Here is a 23,084-nt window from a genome sequence, read left to right as displayed (position 1 = left end):
ATCTATGTGGGGAAGACTGCTTTATACTTTCTACCTTTAGAGGACTGGTGTCACTAAAGGTACATAAAAATACAGAACTAGCCTGGCCAGTGTGGTTCAGTGGTTGAGTGTCGACCTATGAACCAGGAGGAGGTCACAGTTTGATTCCTGGTCAGGGCTCATGCCCAAATTGTGGTCTCAATCCCCAGTGTGGGGCATGCAGGGGGCAGTCAATCAATTATTCTCTCTCATTATTGATGTTTCTATCTCTCTCTCCCTCTCCTTCCTCTCTGAAATCAATAAAAATATTTTTTTAAAAAGAACTAAATTGAGATAAAAACAAAATAGGGGTGGAAGGAGGGGGGAGAAGAAAGAAAAAAGACAGCAAGAGCGTCTGCCCAGGGAAATAAAACTGCTGGAGAAGAGAGAAATAAACCTGAATAGAAAAACATAAGCGATAACTAAGATACAGTTTTAGTACTTTCTGAAGAAACACACAAACGAAAAAGTAAGCCCAATAACTACATAATTTGATCTAAGTAATTTAAGAGAATGGAATAGAACATCATCACCCTAAATACTGAATTTGTGGTTGTGACTTAGACGACCTTGCAGAAGGTACCTATCTCTAGAAAACATAAGCAAAATGATAAGAAGATGAAAATATTAGAAAAATACACCTGGAAAAAAGATCTAAGAGACTTGCTATAAGTAATAGGAATTACAAGAACAGGAAAAGGGAAAATATGAAGAAAAGAAAATATACAAATCATAAGGAGAGAATTCCCTCGAAATAAAGATCTAATACCACCGATTGAAAGAGCTCACTGATTTTCAGGCTGGGCTCATGAGAAGAGAGCCGCACCTGAGCAGATCCTGGTAAAATTCCTGAACCCGAAGGACAGGGAAAATAATCTCACAACCTCTCCGAGAGGAAGAACAAGTTTGGTAGACAGGACACGGCTCAGCTGTAACACTGGGAGCAGGAAGGTGGTAGAATAGCATCAAGAGACCACTGAGAGAAAGGACTGCATTGCGAGAACCCTAAGTTCCCTCAGCTCCTTCAGCTTTCCGAAAGAAGGAATCGAGTTTTTTGAGGATTGGCCATGATTCTGCTAGTGAGCCAGTCCATCCTCCATGTATCTCATCAGAAGAAGATACTGGAAACAAGATTCAAACTAACCAGTTTTGCAGCCCACCTTTCTCTAATTCCGTATCACCTCCCGCCCCATGTGCCAAGACTGTTCACACAGCTTCGGAAGCATCAGAAGGCAGAGGGCAGAGAGTGGAAGGGGATACACAAGGAGTCCGTGCCTCCTTCCCTCCTGCCACTCCCCCCGCTGTAAATTGGGAGAGGAGTAGAGCTTTGAATTGAATGGAATTTGAAATCAAAATCATAAACTATAACTAAGTGGGCTTAGAACCTGAACTGCATAAATTAAGACTCTTCTTACAGGAGAACAAGAGGAAAACTCTGTGATTTGCTCAAGCTGTTGGTAATAGGAATGAAAGGATGACAGTGGTTACAGAAAAATATAAACTAATTCCTACATGTACTGTATTTAGTACAGACCACCCAGTGAGCCTTTCCACTTGTATTTTAAGGAAGTGGTGTATATGCATCCTTATATATACTGTGTAGAGAGGCTGGGTGGAACAGAAAGGTAAAAAAAACAAACAAAACAAAACAAACAAAAAAACCCCACAAAGATTAGAGGTCAGAAAGAAGATACAGTTCTTGGAGGAAGAGATATTTCCAAGTTCCCCGGACTTCTAGTTTGAATACTGTTTGGAAGAATCAATACACTGTCCACGGTAGCTTGCTGAAAGAAACTTCAGAGACATGAAATGAGATCAGTGAATCAGGCAGGGCAATTCAAAATAAGCTTATACTGTATCTTAACCAAAATTAGCTGATTAAAAAGTAAGAACTAATTGCTAGAACTGAAGTTGAAGACACATTTCAGGAATATTTAATTTTTCAAAAATAGTGTTTTAAAATATGCTATTCTAAGATTTTCCTGTTGCATTAAAAACATTCAGTATAAAATAGACTCTTTGTGGGACGTCAACTGCCCCCAAGAAACTAATCAAAACTCTCTTCCCCCACAACTCTCTCTTTATCACTCTCTGAATCATTGAATTACTGTAGAACAGGGGTGGGCAACCCCTGGCACGCGTGCCAAACATGGCAAGCCAGTAACTTTTGCTGGCAAGCGAAACCCTCTCTTATAATCTTCCATTTACATTTTTTTCCTTAATATCGACTTTTTTTTTTCAGATAAATTCATTGTAGGTGCATCTTAGATACATAAATAATTTTACATAACAAGTTATCTTAAAGACCATAGACATGGATTGACGAGAGAGGAGAAGAGCAATTTTGATGCTTCTGCCTTAACTCTCTCTGCCTTCCTAGCTCCAACCAGTGTTTTGGTTTCATCCACATACACTTGTGAATCTTTGTTCAAAAAACTGATGTATTTTGTTAAGTCTGGTAATAGGAGTAGCCTGATGGATGAAAGTAGTAGCTCATGCATATCTCTGAAGGTCAGGAAATATAAACCTGATGTAAAATCTCTGTCATCAGTGACACAACAGCAAAAGTCCCACTGATAACATCAAACGGAGTCATAAAGTTTTCTGTAGGACTATCAGTGTACATGTATACATTAAAAATAAATGTATTTTTCATCATCATATACTGTGTTTTTGTCGCTCGAATGAATTTTATTATTTCTTCAAGGTTCTTCACGGATGTACCGCTTAAGAGATATCAAGTAGGAGTAACATGTTCTTAAAAAATTAGGGTTGGCATGCAGAAGAATTTTGAGTCCGAGCTTTTGCTGGTTTTGGCATACACTCACAAAAAGGTTGCCCACCCCTGCTGTAGACCCTTGTCTGGTTGGTGGTGATCTTTGTCAGCAATTGATTTTTTCCTGACTAGAAAATTAACATTTTTGGTTTGATCAGTGTTGCTTGGTCTGCCATCACTATTGACCATATTATCCAGTTTAGTCTCCCATCCCAATTCTCTCCCAAATGTCTCTGCATATATTTATCTGGCTCTTAAATTCTCCAAGGCCAGTGGCTGATGTAACACAAATGTCTAGAACCATGACTGACATATAATTTGATGCTTAGAAATATTTATTGAATTGAATGTAAGTAAAGTTTCACCTTGCATTAATTACTACCACTTATTTTCTTTATTTATTTACTCAGTTAAAAATTACTTTACTGAACAATTCTGATTATTCAGCTACTTTTTTTGTCTTGATTTCTTTTTGTACCAAATTCTTCAATAACTATGAGTCTTTTTTAGTTGATTCCATCTAGGCAAATATTAACAGGTCAGTGTTAACATGATCCTATCTAATAAAAGACAAATAGGGTAATTAACCATAGCTCCAGTACACTTCCCATTGGCTAATCAGGATGATATGCAAATTAACTGCCAACCAAGATGGCAGTTAACCGCCAACCAAGATGGCGGTTAATTTGCACACTGCAGGCAGGGTGGGACAGCTCCATTCCGCCTGCCCTGCTGCCATCCGGGCCTGCTATCTTCGACCTAGGGCTGGCGGGGGAGACCACAGCAATCCACCACGGCCCACACCCACAAACGGCCCTACCAAGGGGATCCGAGGCTGGCAGGTGCTAATGCACCAATCTGCCAACATGCACACCCCGCCGCCTTTGCCCTGCGCAAACTATGCAGCTGGGAGAGGGGAGTGGGGCCACTGGGAGCAGGACGGGAACTTCCCGGGGTTTGTGTCAGGCAGCACAGAGTGGAGTGCCAACTATCCCTACCAGTAGCTGCTTGCTCATTCACTTAGTTGCTCATTCATTCACTCATTCACTCGCTCATTCATTCACTCACTCAGCAAACCCTCTCAGGTCCCTGGCACCAGGCCAGGCACTGAAGGTGAAGCAGGATAAGACAGAGCTATGTCCTCAAGATGCTAGTAATTCAGTATGCAGCCAGGAGCGGGGTGCCAGGCCACTGGGAGCAGGGAGGGAACTTTCCTGGGGTGGGGTTCAGGCAGCCGGGAGTGGGGCCGGCCGTGTTGCCATGGCAACATGGCAGAAGTTCCCACCCCTTAGCTGTTTGCTCATTCACTTACTTGCTCATTCATTCACTCATTCACTCACTCATTATTCACTCACTCAGCAAACCTCTCAGGTCCCTGGCACCAGGCCAGGCACTGAAGGTGAAGCAGGATAAGACAGAGCTATGTCCAAGATGTTAGTAATTCAGTATGCAGCCATGAGAGGGGCGCCAGGCCGCTGGGAGCAGGGTGGAGTTGTACACACAGATGCAGTGTACTGTGTTCGGTGAGGGCTGTAACTAATGCCGACTTTGTTCTCTTGATAAAATGGGGCCTCGGGAGCCAGGCTGACCCAAGCCTGTAGGCCTGTGCCTAGGTCAGGAGTGGCCAGGGTCCCAGAACATGACAGAGGGTGCAGGTCGGGCTGAGGGGTCTGGCCCCACCCCTCACCCTCACCACCGAGTGCACAAATTTTTGTGCACCGGGCTACTAGTTATTATATAAAACTGCAGGATTAGTAATTAGTAAATGGTTTGAATATTATATAAAATTTCTATATAATTCTCTAAGATTTCCTTACACTAAAAGCTGATAAAGTTAAGAGGTGAGATTCTCGCCTTGGAGATTAAACCTGCATTCTTAGGAAGTGCAGATATTTAACAACATAGATAACTTTTTAGGAATGCTGCTAAGCCTTCATGCTAACAACACTTGGAATTACAAAAGCAGGTTGTTGCTTTTGTAATTGTAATGTCAATTAATGGTGAAGAAGTACCTCATCAAGATGAAATCCAAGTGCTGATAGGCGAACAATGCTGGCATGTAAAACGCACTAAGAACTCATGAAAAGAGTGGCCTCAGAGAATTCACAACACTGGCATCAAATGAGACCAGTGATAATTAGTGAGAATTTATTTTTAAGGTACAAAGTGGATGCCTGGTCCTAGATTCGTAAAGAGAATATTTGATTATCTGTACTGGTGAGGAATCAGAAGATACTTGTATTATGTTTTGTTTTATCTGTCTTTGCATTTCTTTTATCTGTCTTCCAGGTTATGTCAATCAATTAGCAATGCTAAAGTGGCCTTGGGTTTTAATAATAATAATAATAATAAAAAATTATATTTTCATGTAATTAATTATATGATAATTATTAGTTCTGTTCTAAGAGCTAACAAAATTTTATTTTTTTTCTAATTCAGAGGCTTTTATTACTACTAGAAGCGCAGTGCACGAAATTTGTGAACTCGGGGCAAGGGGAGTCCCTCAGCCTGGCCTGCGCCCTCTCGCAGCCCAGGAGCCCTTGGGGGATGTCAAACTGCAGGCTTAGCAGTCCTATGCCAACAGTTGGACATCCTTAGCGCTGCCACGGAGGCTCCTGCCTCCACAACTGCACTCACCTGCCTGTGAGCTCGGCTTCTGGCTGAGTGGCGCTCTCCCTGTGTGAGTGCACTGACCACCAGGGGGCAGCTCCTACACTGAGCGTCTGCCCCCTGATGGTCAGTGCACATCATAGCGACCAGGCATTCCGCTGTTCAGTCAATTTGCATATTTGCCTTTTATTATAGAGAACTAGAGGCTCAGTGCACAAAATTCGTGCACTGGGGAGTGGGGGTCCCTCAGCCCAGCCTGCCCCCTCTCACAGACTGGGAGCCCTCAGTGGATGTCCTACTGATGGCTCAGTCCCGCTCAGCCTAAGCCATGGTCTGGCAGCAGGACCTCGAAGCAGGTGTGTGTGTGTGTGTGTGTGTGTGTCCGCTGGTGACTGCCCCCAGCCATATCAGAGCAGGTGTGTAGTCGCCCCGTGTGTGTGTGTGTGTATGTGTGTGTGTGTGTGTGTCTGCTGGTGGCTGCCCCAGCCCCACTGTGGAGGCTTGGAGCAGGTGCCCCTCTGTGTTGATCTCTCAGGCTCCTGGCCACACCTGTGTTGTTCTCTCCCTTGGGTAGCATCCAGGGCAGGCGGGAAGCTTGGTTTCCTCCATCGCCGGGGACAACCCAAGCCTCCAGCTCTGTGGCCGCTTGGCTTCACCGCTGTGGCCGCAGCGAGGCTTGGCACCTCCGCTCCAGCCTCAGCGGAGAAGCCAAGCCTCTTTAGTCTTCAGTCTTCAGTCTTCAGTCTTCAGTCTTCAGTCTTCAGTCTTCAGTCTTCAGTCTTCAGTCTTCAGTCTTCAGTCTTCAGTCTTCAGTCTTTGCTCCATGCCTGCGTATGCAAATTAACCGCCATGTTTGTTGGGTTAATTTGCATACTCATCTGATTGGCTGGTGGGTTTAGCAGAGTGACACCAATTGGCATGTTTTTCTCTTTTATTAGTGTAGATGACAAGGTATCAGGCTTAAAAATGCTCAATATTAGATGATTATACATTTATCCAAATGTAATCAGAAAATAATCATAGTGTGTAGAAATGTAGTAGACATTTTCAGAGCAAGCAATAATTACATAAATATATGTGGCTTGTGCTTAGTGCTATTACCTACCACACTATTAAAATATGCTTAATTATGGGAAAGAAAAGGAAATTAATTGGTTTTGATAATAACAATCTGAAAAAACTCTTGACAACTGTTTTACAATAACCACAACAATAAAGGAACAATATGCAGGTCACAGATCCTGTTTTCCTCTCTGCACTGAACTGTATTTTGTTATACTTAGTACTGATCATTCTCTTGCCTGTAGGATGTTGTTCCTATACATGCTGAACTCCTGCCAACAGCCAGCCAAAATGCATCTGCCCTTCTGCACCTTGCAGGTCTTGCCATTTACCAATGTTGCTTTTGCTGGCTGGTAGGTTTTCATTTAATAAACTGTTTCCTCTACATATTCACCAGCATAAAAGATTCTCACCAAATAGTCATTTCTTATCAAATTATAGTATAAATTTCAGAGATACATTTTTACATTTATAATCTTTCAAAACTTTGCAAAAATTTTTTCAGTGCATGAGAGTCTAGGTTTTTTTCCCACCTCCTAGATTCAAAATATCCTGCTTCTCTTTTCTAATTTCCTTATATCTGCTTACATTTTTGTATGATTTCTACTAGCAATAAGTGTCATTTTCCCATCTTAGAGCTAGGATTACAGTCTTTGAAGAATAGATGGCAAGAATATCCTCTTTTTGCTTTTATCATAAAGAGGAAAAGTGTTTTACTTTTCCTCGAGAGTCAGATTCTTGGTAGGTTTTCCATATAGGTTTCCAATATCTCAAACTCAAAATGATACAATATACTCTAATAGCCCCATTTCTAGAATCATGGCTGTCACCAAGAAATACGTCCAATCTAATTCAGGAAGAAAATAACAACCAGGTCTGATGCTTTTATTTTCTGTTGAACTTACTTAAAGTCTTATTATATGTAAAAGTGATGAGACTAACAAAAAGATACACCACAAACACAGATATAAACTTTACACACACACACACACACACACACACACACACACAGATATACTATATATATATGTATATATATACTTATATATGTATATATATATTTGCACATATATATAATTTGAATATGTTCATATACATAATGTATTTACATATTCATGCCATACTAGGTGTTATTATAGAAGGCACAAAAAATATGTCACATGGTATGTTTCCTTTCTGGCATTTAGAAGAAACTAAACACGGGGAGTTGTGAATGTCCCTTTGAACATACTAGTATATGCCTTTTATTTAAATGATACAAACCTCCAAGGATGATCATTGGAGGCTTAACCCGGGCATGACAAATACTCGTCAAGTTCTGTTAACTCATGATATAGAGGACCTTCAGTGATTGTAAAATTTGCTCATACAACGTGGAGCTGCCCCCCACCCGGCAGGGTCACAGATCCAAGTCCTGGACTGCAGACAGCCTCCCACGGTGCCCCCCATCTGACAGGGTCACAGATCTGGGTCCTGGACTGCAAACAGCCTCCCATGGTGCCCCCCCGCCTGGCAGGGTCACAGATTCAGGTCCCGGACTGCGGACAGCCTCCCGTGCTGCCCCCCTGCCCACCAGGTCACAGATCCGGGTCCCGGGACCACAGACTGCCCCCCGCCCGGAAGGGTCACAGATCTGAGTCCCGGACTGCAGACAACCTCCTGTGGTGCCCTCCCCCCCCCTCCCGCAGGGTCACAGATCCAGGTCCTGGGACCGCGGACAGCCTCAAGCACTGTCCCCAGCCCGGCAGGGTCACAGATCCGGGTCCCAGACCGCAGACAGCCTTGCCTGCTACCGCCTGCCTTCAGTACGCAAATTAGCTGCCATCTTGTTGCTTCAGGGTGGGGGTCCCCACTGGGGTGCCTGGCCAGTCTGGGTGTGGGGCTGAGGGCTGTTTTCAGGCTGGCGGGCGACTGAAGCTCCAAACCTCTCCTTTTTTTCTTTTCTTTTTTTTATTCTGGCATTTATTTACCTTCTATGCCTATCACTGGAGCTGAGAGCTGGCTTTCTCTCTGAGGCTCGGCTGCTGTATTCCAAAGAATGTTGCGGTCTTGCTGGCTGAAGCCTGGCTGACTAAAGCCAGATTCTGGGGGTTTGTTTAGCTTCTATATTTGTTACAATGTTTCAAACTGCAAGCTAAGAGGCTGGCAGCGCAGGCGGGGAAGCTCTGATCTTTTTAAAGATGAATAAGCTGAAGCTCTTGGAACTTAAATGCCTTGTCCACAGTCATGAAATGAATTAGTAATGTCGGCAGTCCTAGCATTTTCCTACACATTCAATATCACAAGAAGTTTGATCTGAGGTAAACATAGTAAAAATGTTTACCCAATAGTACTAGGCATTTTCTTCAGAGGAAAAAGGAAGAGAGAACACACATAGCATCCTCATTCTTAAGAAATATAGGATCTACTTAGGGAGGGATTCAGATGAGCACCAGATACTAACTTGTGCAGAAATTCAGCATGCATGTAATGTCAGGGAATAATCATGAGTGGTACGGCATTATTCAGAACCTTGACCTGAGAGATGTTTTTAAACTGGGCATATAAATTAATTAATTATGTTGTTAGATTTTGAGACTTTTACCTTCTGAAATAGTTATTTTTTCTTCTCCCATTCTTAAAATCACTGTCAATCAATGAATCTTATGCATCATTTCCTCCGAGTTTATCGATCAGTTTAGAAACCTACTGTGTTCTTTGTTACACAGATTAATTTTAGATTCCCTCTCCCTCTCACTCTCCCTCTTCATCTCCCTCTCCCTCTCCCTTTCTCTCCCCCAAAGACTTCTGCCTAGGTACTCCAGAAAACCTTCCTCAGCATTCTCTTCTGTTTGTCTTATTCCCAGCTCTAAGCCTGATGCCAAGATTTCCGTTTGAATGACCTCTTCCTAGAATGCTAAATTGTCAACCTTTAGAAAAGCTTCATCATTTAATCTTCCTCAATTTTTTTGAAAATCAATGCAGAATTCTATTCAATATGCAACCATGAGTTTACTGCTTTACTAACCAAATATTCTCTACTGCTCTCACTTAGTGCAATGCATTTATTTTTACAAATATTGCTTCATGTCAACAAATGTCTGTTTCTATTAACACTGATTATTTTACATTACATTTCTAATGAGCCAGCACTTGGCATACCATCACATAAAAATGCATTTGATGTTTTCAAATAACATCATTGTCTTGTTACAAGTATGGAATATGTAATCTTTTTGTTCCCACTACAAATGCAAATGCTTTAATAATTAAAAATTTCCAATAATACATGTCAATTACCAATTTATTAAGACACAAAAGAAAAGTATACAACTTCAGTTACGTTTTTGTGTTTATGTGTTCACTGTCTTACTCTTTATGGCTATGTTCTGATGCACAGCTGGTCATGTACTGAAGACAAATACTGAAGTCAAACCATCATGAGGTAGCAACATGCCAGGTCCTGTGCCAAGTGTTTTGGATATTCTATAGTTCATATCAACTCTATGAATAATTAGTTTGCAATATGCATTTCCTTCTAAAAAGTCAGTGAAGCTCAAAGGCACATTATTAAAAATAGAAACCACTGAGAAACTTCTTTGTAAAAAATGAAAAACACTTACGGGAACCAGGAATTTTTTAATCTCTTCCAATGCATGACTCATACGTGAATACGCTTCCCCAGGTGGAGCAAACACTTCAATTAACACGTGAAGTTCATCACTCAAGTGGGCATATTTGGCTTCCCCACTCTTCCTTAGCTCTTCTTCCTGTGAAAGAAGTTATTTTTAGAAATACAAATCCACTCATTTTGCATTGATTTAACATCCATTGAGACTGACAAAAGGATATAATCTAAGCAAATTTTCCATAAGTAGAAACCCTTTGAGAAATAAAAATCAGGTACAAGCCATTTAAAGATTTTTAAAATCATTTTTGAGTGAATGATTAAAAAAAAAAAAGCTGGCATACTTATCATCTACAACAGATTTTAATCAGCTAAATGAAAATGTTAAATCCCTGAGAAGACTTAGCAGAACTGCCATTAACTCTTCAGTGTGCACCACCTCATTTTGGAAAAAAAAAAATGAATGTTTTTATATTTGATAAGTAAGATTTTGCAAAGAATAAACCAAAGATTGTCCCTATTCTTTAAGAGAACAAGAACTTTTTAGTGACCTTTAAGTGGTGAAAGGTTATTTGTTTGCTATTAAAGTATGCAAAACCAAAGGGTATCTCCCCAACAAATTCCACTAACCCAGACTATCATTGAGCTTCACACCCACATCCTCTGTAAAAATGTGTTGCCTCATTTTGGTCAACAGGAGAACGTTAAAGAGGTGATGGATTAGTATTATGTTGGCATTGATTATGCATGAGCTACTTATCCTCAGCTGAACTAACAATGCATTCCTATTGGAGCAGATTTTTCACAGTCTTGTACCCAAGTGATTAGTGAAGCCTGATTGGCTCTTCAATCCAGGTGAAGAGCCAATCAGCATCTGATCCATATACTTTGCTAGTGTGTGCTATGTATTGTACACATGTCATCTCTAATATCACAATAAGCTTGTGCATTACTCACAGATTTCAGATTAGGAAACTCATTTTAAAAGACTTAGTAGCTTCAGCAAAGTTAGGATTCAAACCCAGCTCATTTTGCAATCAGAGTTGCATTTTTCTTTTAGGAATTCAAAGAAGCAAAATTTGGTTAAATAATTAACATGTTTCTTGACACCCCTCCCCAATTATCTAGCAGTTGTTTCATTAAATTTCAAAGGATAAAAACGCATTTTTTAGTTTTATATAGAAATTAAATCAAAAAAATGACCCAAGTAGACCTAAGCCGGATAAACAAAAGCAAATTTGCTATTGATCTTAGATGAGTTAACTGTAGGGCCCAGGTTAATGTGTTTATCTGATTAGAGAAGCCCGCCATGTCCACACATGGAAGGTCCATGACGGAGATGGGTAGAAGAGGCAGCCTGCTTTCCTGCTCATTTCTCATCTACAGTACTCAGACCTCGGGAATATCAACATCTTTCAGCCTGATAATCCACACTCCACTCTGCTAGCAACCCTCTATATCTAACTAGGACTTTTTATTTAAAAGAGTTTTTCTTGGTTCCAAATTCTCAGTTGGGGAAGAAAAGCGGGGCTTGACTAAAGGAGTAACCCTTGGGTACAGGAAACATTTCCTTCCTCTTTGGGTTCCACTGGGAGGCAAGCTGCTTCTTATCTCAGGTGTCAGCTTATTTACACATAATTGCTGGGATAGTTAAGCCAGGGGTTGCCTGATTGTGATCCTTTCTCAATACTTCCTAAACTGATTTCCAGCTGGTTATTAAGGGTTACTCACTAGCCAAGTTTTATAAGGCCTATGTACTGTGAGGTGTGGCATAAGAATCATAACACTGATTTCTTTACCTCAACAAAAAAGGCATTAAAGGCCAGCCAGTGTGGTTCAGTGGTTGAACATCAACCTATGAACCAAGAGATCACGATTCAATTCCCAGTCAGAGCACATGCCTGGGTTTCCCCTCGATCCCCAGTAGGGGGAGTGCAGGAGGCAGCTATGAATGATTCTCTCTCATTATTGATATTTCTCTCTCTCTCTCCCTCTCCCTTCCTCTCTCTAAAATAAATAAAAAAACACTTTAAAAAAATTACTGGTTACTAAATATAAGAGATTCTAAACCGAGTCATTAGAAAATATCAAATCCAGTTTTATATATCCCCAACCAATCCCCATGTTACGCCCTAAGGTAAAAATATAAGTAAAATACATCAGTTTTTATTAGTTATTTGACAGAGGCTAACATGGCACTAAATAGAGTATAACTGGAACTGCATTCTTGCATTTAATTGGTAAGAAATTAAAAGGAAACTTTTCCATCAGAAATATTATTTGTATGTTACCTTCTACAACAGACATATTCCTGACGTGTAAATAATTTGACAATTAGAAATTTTTGCTCTTAATTCAAAATAGCATGTTTATTGAAGAAAACCTGAAAAAAAAATCCTCAAAAGTACAAATGTTTTGTGTTTTTTTTTTATAAAATCAACAACCACACAATTCAAGATACACTTTTATCACTTTCAGGGTATTTTTTTCAAGTCTCCTTTTACTATAATAATAGTAATGAAATAGAAGTCATAATTTTGGCATTGCTTTTTAGGTCAAAGTTACAAAGTACTTTCCATGGATTATCTAATTCTCTCTGCATGACTACACTTTCTGTTAGATAATGTTATTTCCCTCCTTTTGCTAATGAGGAGACTGTGGCACAGAGAGAGAAAAATACCAAGAGTTACAAAGAGTATGCATCATCGAGTTGCATTACCATCCAGGTGATTTGATATCTGTTAATCACTAGAGGTGTGTTGCTGGTACAGGTACACAAGTGCAAGTAAATTTTTTATACATTCATATTTCCCCGGGGGTAGCTCTAGTTTCTGGAAGAACTCGGCCAGTGGTCTCTCAGCAATTTCCTGGTATCCTGGCCCTATAGTTCTGTGCTCTCCAGGCACCTACAGCAGATTACAGATTTTTACACAAAAGGCACATCTGCCATGAATGTCCTTTCCTCCCCCCCGTAAGGGTCTGATTTAGTAGCTGTGTGCCCATCAGTGCGGGGTGAAACTACTATTTTCAACATTCTGACTAATTTCCTTTTTGAAGGGCTTACCTAAAAATGCATGTGCTCTCACATCACATTGTTTATTTCTAACTCTCTGTTTGCAACCATCGGTTCCAAACAAGGCCTTCATCCAAAGTTTTTTTTGAAGGGTGAGTTCAGATTAGTTTGCATAATTTCTCATGAATAATTCATGTTGTATTCCTAAAACAAATGGGCTTCATGAAGGATCTTCTCTATTTCCTTGAATACTGGTGGCAGGATTGTTTAGGACCCTCCACACCCTGATTCTATTTTGGGGGGCAGGGACTCAAGTCAGCTCACAAATGGGTACTCTACCTTAGTACAGACGATTTAAGACAAATTCCCAACCAGAACACAGAATCAGATGTGCTCTGGCACTGAGGCCAGCCATTTGGTCTCTGGATTTGCCAAATGCCAATTGTAATGCAAAACTCAAAATTTCTTAAAATACCCTAAAAGACCCACTCTCAAAATCACTTATGGGTAACATAGATTTCAAGGAAACTATCATAGGGCACAAAGCAAAGAGGTCATATTGACAATCTCATTAGGGACAACTAAAAAAAAAAAAATGTATTCTCTTGTCCCAAGCCCTTCCTGCTTCATTACACAATTTTAATTTTTTTCTCTTCTATCTCTAATGCTCATATTACTCTCTCTTCCTGTCTGAAATTTCCTAGGGAATTTAAAATTATTTTCACCTCTATTAAACAGAGTAATTTAGTTATTGAATGCTAATTCCCAAGCTCACATGTCCAGGTCATTATGGAGCTCAATGAAATAAGGGGAACACCAGTAAATGACACATTAGAAGTCACAGTATGGAAATGTGCACACACATACTCACACTCATACACACACACTAAAGCACTTTTTACAGTGTGATTTTAGCAAAAGTAAATGTTTTCATTTTGTCAAATTAAGGAAGACAGTCATGTGCTTTGGGCATTTTTTTTAAGAATATGTTATAAGTTTTTTATAATATGATATAGTCCATATATTCCCCCTTTGTGTTTTCCAGATTTTGGTATTTTTCCAGAATTTCCTGAAAGGAATCCCATCACCAACACTGTCAGTAGAGAGAACACCTGAATAACTGAGTTGATACCTTATTCATCATTTTTAAACACCTATGCGTTCATATATATATATATATATAAACGAAGAAGGTTATGTACTAGAGAGGTAGTTTTCAAGTGGTGATATATGGGGCCAGGAGGGTTACAGAAAGGCGCCTATGGACTATGTTAGAGCAAAATGAGGATTCTCCTGCATCCCCTTCAACCATATCAGCTCAACTTACACCTGTTTATGCATAAAATGTCAGGTAAGGGAATATTGTTCCACAAGATCAGCAAGCCAAAAACAACAGACAAGGGTAGACATGATAATGTCAAAGGTTTCTCATAGCTTTAAAAAATCATGAACTCACTATGTGACTTTTCTTCAGAGACATCCTTATCCTGCAAAGTAGACTTTACTATTAGAAAATCCACTTTCCAAACAGTGTTCTAAGATATATTACTGAGAAAAATCAAAACTCCAAATGGCAGCTGTTCAGGTCAATCTTTGCACATCTAGAATGAGGCTGCTATTGCATATTTTATACACATTATACCATTTAATCTTCATAGAACCCTAAGGTGTACTGGAAGTAAAAAAAAAAAAAGATTTTGAGGTCAGAGAGATCTAGATTTAAGTTAACAGCACTGATATTTATTACCAATAGTATTTGGAAAAAGTTACTAAATTTTTTTGAGATTCAGGTTCTTAATCTACATGATAAGGAAACTCTAGATTTCTCAGACAAGGATAACAGAAGGTAATATGTATAGATCACAAGTATGGTGCCTGGTACACTATAAACTCTCAAAGAACTGAAAGGTTTTCTGGAAGTAGAGCGAAGTGACTTGGTTGCAGTGATTCAGGAAGTGAGAGAATGGCATTTGGTCTGCCTGACTGACTTCGAAGCCATGCTCTTATGGTCATGGCTGTTGGTTATGAAAATTAAATTCCCTTGAAATAGTGTAATTACAAAACTTTCTAATTAAGTATTTCTTCAAAGAGTTGTAACAAAGTGAATCAGTTTGATGCTGGTTTACTTATTATTGAGTTAATTTAAATGTATAACTTTAAGAGAATGTACATTTAAAACTACTGTAAGCTAAAGAGCTCACACATGTTTTGGGAAGATAAGGGAAAACTAACATCATTGCATATGCCTTCTTGAATTTTAACTTTTAAATTAATTATTAATTTATAGTCTACAGTATGTTACATGGACCATATAATATTATGTCACATGGACCATATAATATTGTAAGGTCACATAGGATGGCAATTAACATCCCAGGTTTCATTCAGGATGGCCAGGGTTAAAATCCCAGCTCTCCCACTTAATACTGTGAAAACTAGAGCAACTAACCTCACTATTTTGGGCTTTTAATTCCTCACTTGAAAAATAATGACAGTACTAGTAGGAGAAACATAGTAAGCACTAACCAAATATGATCATTGCTAAATATTGAAAATTGGAATCTATATATAAAATTATATATGAGCTGAAAGAGTTAATGTATTCAAATATCTCAATTATTCTCTCAGGAGTAGCTCTTCCAGTGACAGGAATACACTAATTTAAAAAAAAAGAAGTTGAAAACACATGATATAAAGTACATGCAAGTTTTATGCTTTAGTTTTTTACTTTAGCAATTATTACTGTCATATTTTATCCTGAGAGTTATAATTTGCTAGAGTGCTTTTTGAAGGCTTTTTCTCCTCAACACCCCAGGGAATATTCCTTTAACATAAATCCTCTTCAAGGTTCTTGTGGCCTTCACTTACACATCCCTGCTCTCTCTTTTTGTTTTTAATATGTTTGTATTGATTTCAGAGAGGAAAGAAGAGGAAGAGAGAGATAGAAACATCAATGATGAGAGAATCATTGATCAGCTGCCTCTTGCACGTGCCCTAATGGGGATGGAACCTGAAACCTGAGCATGTGCCCTGACCAGGAACTGAACTGTGACCTCCTGGTTCATAGAGCGACACTCAACCTCTGAGCCACCCAACTGGGCCCTGCTCTCTTGAATTGAAGATGGCAATAACTTCTCCAGCTTATAGCCATCCATCCTCCACAGGGTCAATTATGAGAGAGAAATCTTTTCACTCTGCACACCAGTTCTAGCACCATCTAGATTCATGAAAGGTAAAGTATCAGAAGAATCAATGTAACCAAGGATGATGTTTTTTAAAAGTAGATCACTATTTTGAAAGTGGAGAAGGAGATACTGACAAACAGAAGACTCCTTATGCTAGTATTGGAAGCTGTGCGTTTACTAGAGGTTGAAACCTTCAATTGAGGACAATCAAATCATACACTTTGGGTACATCAAGGATAGTCTAACTATTCAGACTATGAAGGCCTGTTATTCAAACGGCGAAAAGAATACCTTGGTAGAATAAAAGGGCTATTTCATTCTTCAAGAAAAAGAAAACAATTGATTTTGACAAAATGGAACCTATGGAAAGACTTAAAACTCATCCTCCTTAATTAACATATAAAAGGTCATGTCCCTACATTTTAATTAAAAGCCATTTGCTTAGTTCTGGCTTAGACTCAGCTGGTTGAAGCATTGTCCCATACAATGTGGGTTTGATTCCCAGTCCAGGCACATGTAGGAAGCAACCAATCCATGCTTCTCTCTCTTCCTTCCTTTTTCTCTCTTAAAATCAGTAAAACATATCTCTGGGTGAGGATTTAAAAAAATAAATAAATACAAGTAATTAAGAGGCTCACAAACACAGTTTTAGAAATAGAACCATCTGGGAACACAAATTATCTAACTATGCTTCTCTAGCTTCTTTTTCATATGCAACCCATGGGAATGGGCTTTGTCAGGTTCAGTGCAGGGGACTGTATGGGAGGTGGAAGCACTTGGAGAACAGTGTTGAAGCCCAGGGGATCCAGAAAGTGGGAAGTGGATCCTGGGAAGAAGCTGGAACTTAGACATCTATGGACTTCATGGGGAAAGGACATCCCATAATGGTCCACCCAGACCTCAAAGGATAAAAAGAAACCAAGAAGGAGGTTGCCTTTGAGGCTGGGAGAAATAAGGGAAACCAAGGACAGACCAGAGGTCAACAGGGGTGGGGAATTCTCTGTCTCCCGCTCACAATTTAAAGGACTTCAATATTTAATTTCCAAAACCTTTTCTAAGCTGACAAAAATAACATGCAATACTAGTAGCCAAAGAAGGAAAAGCAGGCAGAACATGAGAACGCATGCCATTTAAACACTGCCAGGTAAATCGCAGGAAGTAAAGGAGGAACACTTGAATGAATACATTTTAGGAAGCAATTGAAATAAAATGCAGGTACAAAAATTTCCAAGGTAAGGACAAAAGGAAACTAAAAGCATGAGGCTTAGTTCTCCTTGCAAGAGACTTCCCTCCCTCCATTTTTCAGAGCACTTACTTTATAAAATGTGTGATTTTAAGTTCTCTCTTTGATATATGAATGGGCCTTTTGTCAGCTTTAAGACCCAGAATGTATTTTTCAAGGAGCTAGGAGGGATATCTTTGAAATGTAAACATCAAGGGAAATAGCACCCTGTCTCTCTAGGTTTCTGTGGGAGGGGAGGACCCTAACTTTTGTGGGTGCCTTGCTCCAAGTTGCAAAACTACCTCCTGTCATAAAGATAGGAGAAGTGTGGTTTTCCTTTGGATGAAGCCATTAGCTAACACAAATGGTCATCCCCACTAACCAGATAAACTCAGGATGAACTCTGTGTGACAGATGGTGCTGTCAAGTCCTCTTACTTGAGGACCAGTTCTTGTTTGTGCTGAGAACAAGTATACCAAGGGTTGTATCTGCTTCTCTACACAAAAGAGTGAAACTTCATCCTGTTTTTTCAATCTTAGTGGGTTGCCTGTGATGTCTACCCCATTCCGGTTTAATGCTTGTTCAATAATAAAAGTGTCTTCCTTCTCTGCTAGCTCTGTGGAAAAGACATCTGGGCTGGGAGAAGACTTTGTCATAAATTATATTTCCCCAACACTCACTGAAACAAATAGCAACAGATGCTGTTGATGCTCTGCTTATTTCCCTTTGCCTTACTCTCTCAGCACTTACTTATCTTTTTGCCAGAGTTCTGGTCTGGCTGGGAATTACAGCCCTACTTATCATGCACGTAGCAGAGTGACCGTCCAGGAAATTAACTCCCTCCAGGAGCATCTCTCAACTGATTGGGGACAGTTGGCTTCTAAACCCCAGCTTACTCAGTCCTTAGATGGGGTAACTTCCATGCCTTTCTTTCTCAAAGGACCCCAATGGGATCAGGTTCAGTCTTTTCACAGTTTCACTTGTTTGGAAAGGCATATCAAACGGTTTCCTTCATCTTCTCATTTTACTCCCTCACTCCTCTACCAGAGTTTCCAGACAACTCCTTCCACATTAACGTCATGTAATGAAGTCCTGACACAGGTCTTTTTCCAGGGGAATGCAAACCGAGACAGCAATTCAGTAGATTCAAGTATGGAGAGAATGATCAAAAGCAGAATTTTTCTTCAGAAAGATGAATGCGAAGAAAAGTACTTAAATACATTAATCATAATGAAGAAAAAATATCAGAGATATGGAGGATAGAGCTAATATGTAAATAATAAAAATTCTGCAAAAAGAAAGCAGAACATAAGGAAGAGCAAAAACAAGCAAATAATAAAAGAAATTATGACCTGCAGATTATAAGGGCTCACTTGATTCCATCCAGGATTGAAGAGAAGAAGATTTACATTGAGGTATATCTCAGCATAATCCCTGAAATTTAAGTAAAGCAAGAGCAAGCAAGCAAACGAGCCCACAGCAAAACACTCTTGCAAGGTTCTAGAACTAGATGTACAAAGAGAAAAAATATCATCAGCAATGGACATCCCACCTATAAAATTTTGAATTTAGAAATACAGATATGTTTACCAGTATCACCAGGCCCTGTGCTGAGTGCTTTATATGCATAATTACATTTACTTTCCAGAAATGATATAAAGTATTCAATAACCCTTCTCAAGCACCGAGGACTCAATGGCTGCAGAGTTCCTAGGGCCATGGATGCTGATGATATAATAAGATGATAATTCATTATTTCATCTAGTTCACGACAAATTATGACAATTACTATGCTCTTCCAAGAAATACAGTGTTTAGGCTACCTGGAATTAAGTCTGTTGAAACATTTCCACTAATGCAAAAAGACAAGGCCTATTTCCAAGAAGTCTCAGTAGTCTAGAATTAATGAGGACCTAAAACGTTCTGAGTATATGCCGACTACAGCAATAAATGAAACAGAAGCTGTTTGCCAAGAACCTGGGAGAAGATGGAAAGTACTTTACGAGTCACATTACTTAGCAAGCTAGTTCTCGGGGTACCAGCCTCCCATTTTCCATTTCAAGAAGAGGTGTCTCCAAGGATGAAGAGGCTTCATGAATCCCTAGACAGGCCTCTTTTGAATTTGGAGTAGGGCCCAGAGAGAAAGGTGGGATGAAATGGAACCTATGAACCAATCAGGAAGTGAAGACAACGTGAGAGCTGGCTAGGAGGATCGTAGTAAAGTCATCTTTAACCCAGAGTTATTGCCAGAATTGTTTCTGAGCCCCAAGGGGTCACTGCCAACCAAGAATAGAAAAGCAAATATGCGTGAATCCCAGTTGGCAGGGAGCAATAGGTTGAATGCTGGTCTGAGAGAACATTTAGCACTGGGATAGCAATTTGGGAGAGGATGTCTCATGCAGCCAGGCGTGTTTATAGAGGAGACCGCAGCAAGAAACCAAAAGAGCTACGTCCTGGGTGCTGATGTGGAGTGACTACAGCCAAAAGGAGAAGAGAGCAACAAAAAGTCCACAGAAGCTGCTGCAGAAGCCCCTGCAGAATTGCAGAGATGCTGCCCACTGGGAATGCAAGGGCAGCAGACAGATCAACTTGGCCCTTGAATATCTGATATAGAAGACTGTACTTTGAACAAATGCGTTACGCTGTTCATCAAGCAACGAGGCTGAGAAGGGAACACAATTAGGACCTAGAAAGTGGCTAACCATGGACTAGAATACACCTGGAATCCATGTGAAAGGGCATCCACATTTATAGCATAGGCGCAGGTGAATAAATACCATATATTGTTGTCACTTTTAGCTTTCTGAAAAAAAGGTTTTCGGATCGTAGTACCAGTTCCTGCTTACAAGGAACTCTGCTGATATCCTATTTACCTAAAATTCTACAATTTCAACATGGCATTGCAGGCCTTTTAAATCTGGCACTGGCTTAGCTCGCCAGTTTCATCTCTGCTATCCTTTTGCAGACACTATTCTCAAATCACCAAAGGAGAAAATCCTCACCTTTCTCTGAAAGCATCATCCTCGTTCAAACCTCTGTGGACCTCTGTTCCGCTTCTAGTTTCAGATCAAATATATTCATCTAGACTGCACACAGCCAGCACTGCAGAACCGAATGCTCCACAGAATCTTCAGTATGACATCTTCTGAATAACATTAAGTCATAAATATTTGATATTATAATACTAATACTGATAGTATCCTCCATCAGAATATTTGGTTCCATGGGTCTTATTAAACAGGGAGTGGGTTTTTTTGTTATTGGGTTTTTTTTTTTGTTTTGTTTTTTTTCTGTAAGCATTGGGAGAGAAAGAGAGAGAGAGAGATGGGAGGTAGGTTAGGGCACAGTATACTTAAGTGAGGCTTACAAATATCTAAATTTTAATAAGATGTATAATCTTTATGTGCTTTTTGTATTAATTGTTTTAATCAAATAAACAGCTAAGTTTTCTGTGACTTAGGTAATAAACACTTTCCAGGGGGAATGGGGGATTTAGGAATCTGATCATTTAGATTTTGTAATGTATTATCATATGATTGTTTTCCCTTTTTGTCTTGCACTCTGTCTTAGCCAAAATATATTGATCATGTCTAAGAGGAAAGTTTCTCTTATACACTTAACAAAAAGATGGGGGGGGGGTTAGCATATTTTTGAATTTCAAAGAAATCCATTACTAACGGTGTAGAAAGTGAATGCTATTTATAAACACAATTTGTTGCCGAAACCGGTTTGGCTCAGTGGATGGAGCGTCAGCCTGTGGACTGAAGGGTCCCAGGTTCGATTCCGGTCAAGGGCATGTACCTGGGTTGCGGGCACATCCCCAGTGGGAGATGTGCAGGAGGCAGCTGATCGATGTTTCTTTCTCATCGATGTTTCTGGCCCTCTATCTCTCTCCCTTTCCTCTCTGTAAAAAATCAATAAAATATATTTTAAAAAACAAACAAACAAACAAACCCACAATTTGTTTCTTATGAGTTCATCTCTGCTTTGTTTCTTTATACTTACGGAATATTCTGTCAGGACTAGAAAATACAAACCTAGCACCAGAGATGCCAGAAAGGTAAGATTTAGAGCACAAAAGGGAAAGGGCTTACTTGTGCCCTTTGGTAACTGTTTCATATGCCATTGTTGGCCGGGAATCTGAATTTGGGCATATAACACTACAGCTACCACAAAATTTACCTGGGATGTAGAAAAGCCTTGATTCTAAAAATTTTCTTAACGTGTGAAATGGGCATTTTTTTGGAAAAAGTATAAGTATGGAAGGAGCAGCTAAGGTCCTGGGCTTGGGCTATTCATAGCACATCTTGCCTCAAGTCACCCAGAAAATATCTCTTTCAGGAGAGGGACTTTCCCCTCACTAACCCTGTCAAGAGCTATTTTCATTGCATCATCTGGAAATTGTTCATCACCACCTACCTACGTTTAAATGGGGCTTAGACTCACTCTTTACCTCAGGGTAACGAGCCTCTTTGGATGCTACATAAACAGCAGGGAGAAGTGGAATGAGAATAGTTTAAAGAACTAGTGTTTACCCTGTAGCACTGAGAGAGGATGAATATAAAAATAATAATCGAGTCTGCAAAGTTTTAATGCAATCTCTTCTCAGCAGAGCACCTACCCTTCCACAGCTAACCTGACAGCAAGCATGCCTCTGGCTGTGGCAGTCAGCAATGATGAACATCTAGAGAGAACACAGGTCAAAGACAAGAGGCCCACACAACTGCCCTCCACCTCTTCAACCACAAAAATGAATAAATAAATAAACCAAGCCCTAGCAGGTTTGACTCAGTGGACAGAGCGTGGGCCTATGGACTGGAGGGTCCCAGATTCAATTTCCGCCAAGGATTACATGCCAGAGTTGTGTGCTTGCTCCCCAGTGGAAGGTGTGCAGGAGGCAGCTGATCAATAATTCTCTCTCATCATTGATGTTTCTATCTCTCTTTGGAATTCCAGGCAGGAAAGGGGGAGATGGAAGCAGGAAGGAGGAGATAGAAGGGACCTAACATCAGGCACTCCTGCCCGGCCAGTGTGGCTCAGTGGTTGAGCATCCACCCAGGAACCAGAATTTGCTAGTTGGATTCCCAATCAGGGTACATGCTGGGGTTGTGGGCTCCCTCCCCAGTGGGGGGCGAGCAGGAGGCAGCCAACCAATGATTCTTTCTCATCATTGATGTTTCTCTCTCTCCCTCCCTCTTCCTAAAATAAAAGATAAATAAAAAATATATTTTAAAAAAATAAACCAAAAAATATGTGGGTTTTTTTTGAAGGGAGCATATATATTTAGCTGTCTTGCTCCTGCTGCCAACATTGCTAGTTAAGTGTCTGCAAAATATATTAATTACATATATTGACTATCCACAATGTGCCTGTATTTCCACTTTTAAGGAAATAAAGAGTGTTCTTCAATAAACCAGACAAAATCTTACAAAATGGAGTAACTCAAACACTGGCTCAATGCTAACTGTCAAGTGCTCAATTAATAATCATATATCATCCCATGTGCAACCAAACCAGAATGGATTCTGACCTGCTGACATTTTGCTGTTTGCCCCACCGCCAGCTGTTAAAAGGAGCTAGCTATCAGGAAT

General features: G+C 40.0%; 1 protein-coding gene across 3 annotated transcripts in view; it reads right to left on the bottom strand.

Moving 5' to 3' along the window:
- The window catches only part of KHDRBS2 (KH domain containing, RNA binding, signal transduction associated 2), a 484,502-nt gene that overhangs the window by 242,446 nt on the left and 218,972 nt on the right, over positions 1-23,084 (bottom strand). For all 3 annotated transcript variants that reach the window (XR_001512727.1, XM_006756841.1, XM_015559490.1), the window contains exon 4: positions 10,069-10,215. Coding sequence is in view for 2 of the 3 variants with exons in the window: in XM_006756841.1 (XP_006756904.1) it covers positions 10,069-10,215 (147 nt within the window). In the remaining variant the exon portion in view is untranslated. The remainder of the gene's footprint in view (positions 1-10,068; positions 10,216-23,084) is intronic.

Source organism: Myotis davidii, unplaced genomic scaffold, assembly GCF_000327345.1.
Source record: "Myotis davidii unplaced genomic scaffold, ASM32734v1 scaffold334, whole genome shotgun sequence".
NCBI classification, from domain to species: domain Eukaryota; kingdom Metazoa; phylum Chordata; class Mammalia; order Chiroptera; family Vespertilionidae; genus Myotis; species Myotis davidii.
This window is presented reverse-complemented; position numbering and strand designations above follow the sequence as displayed.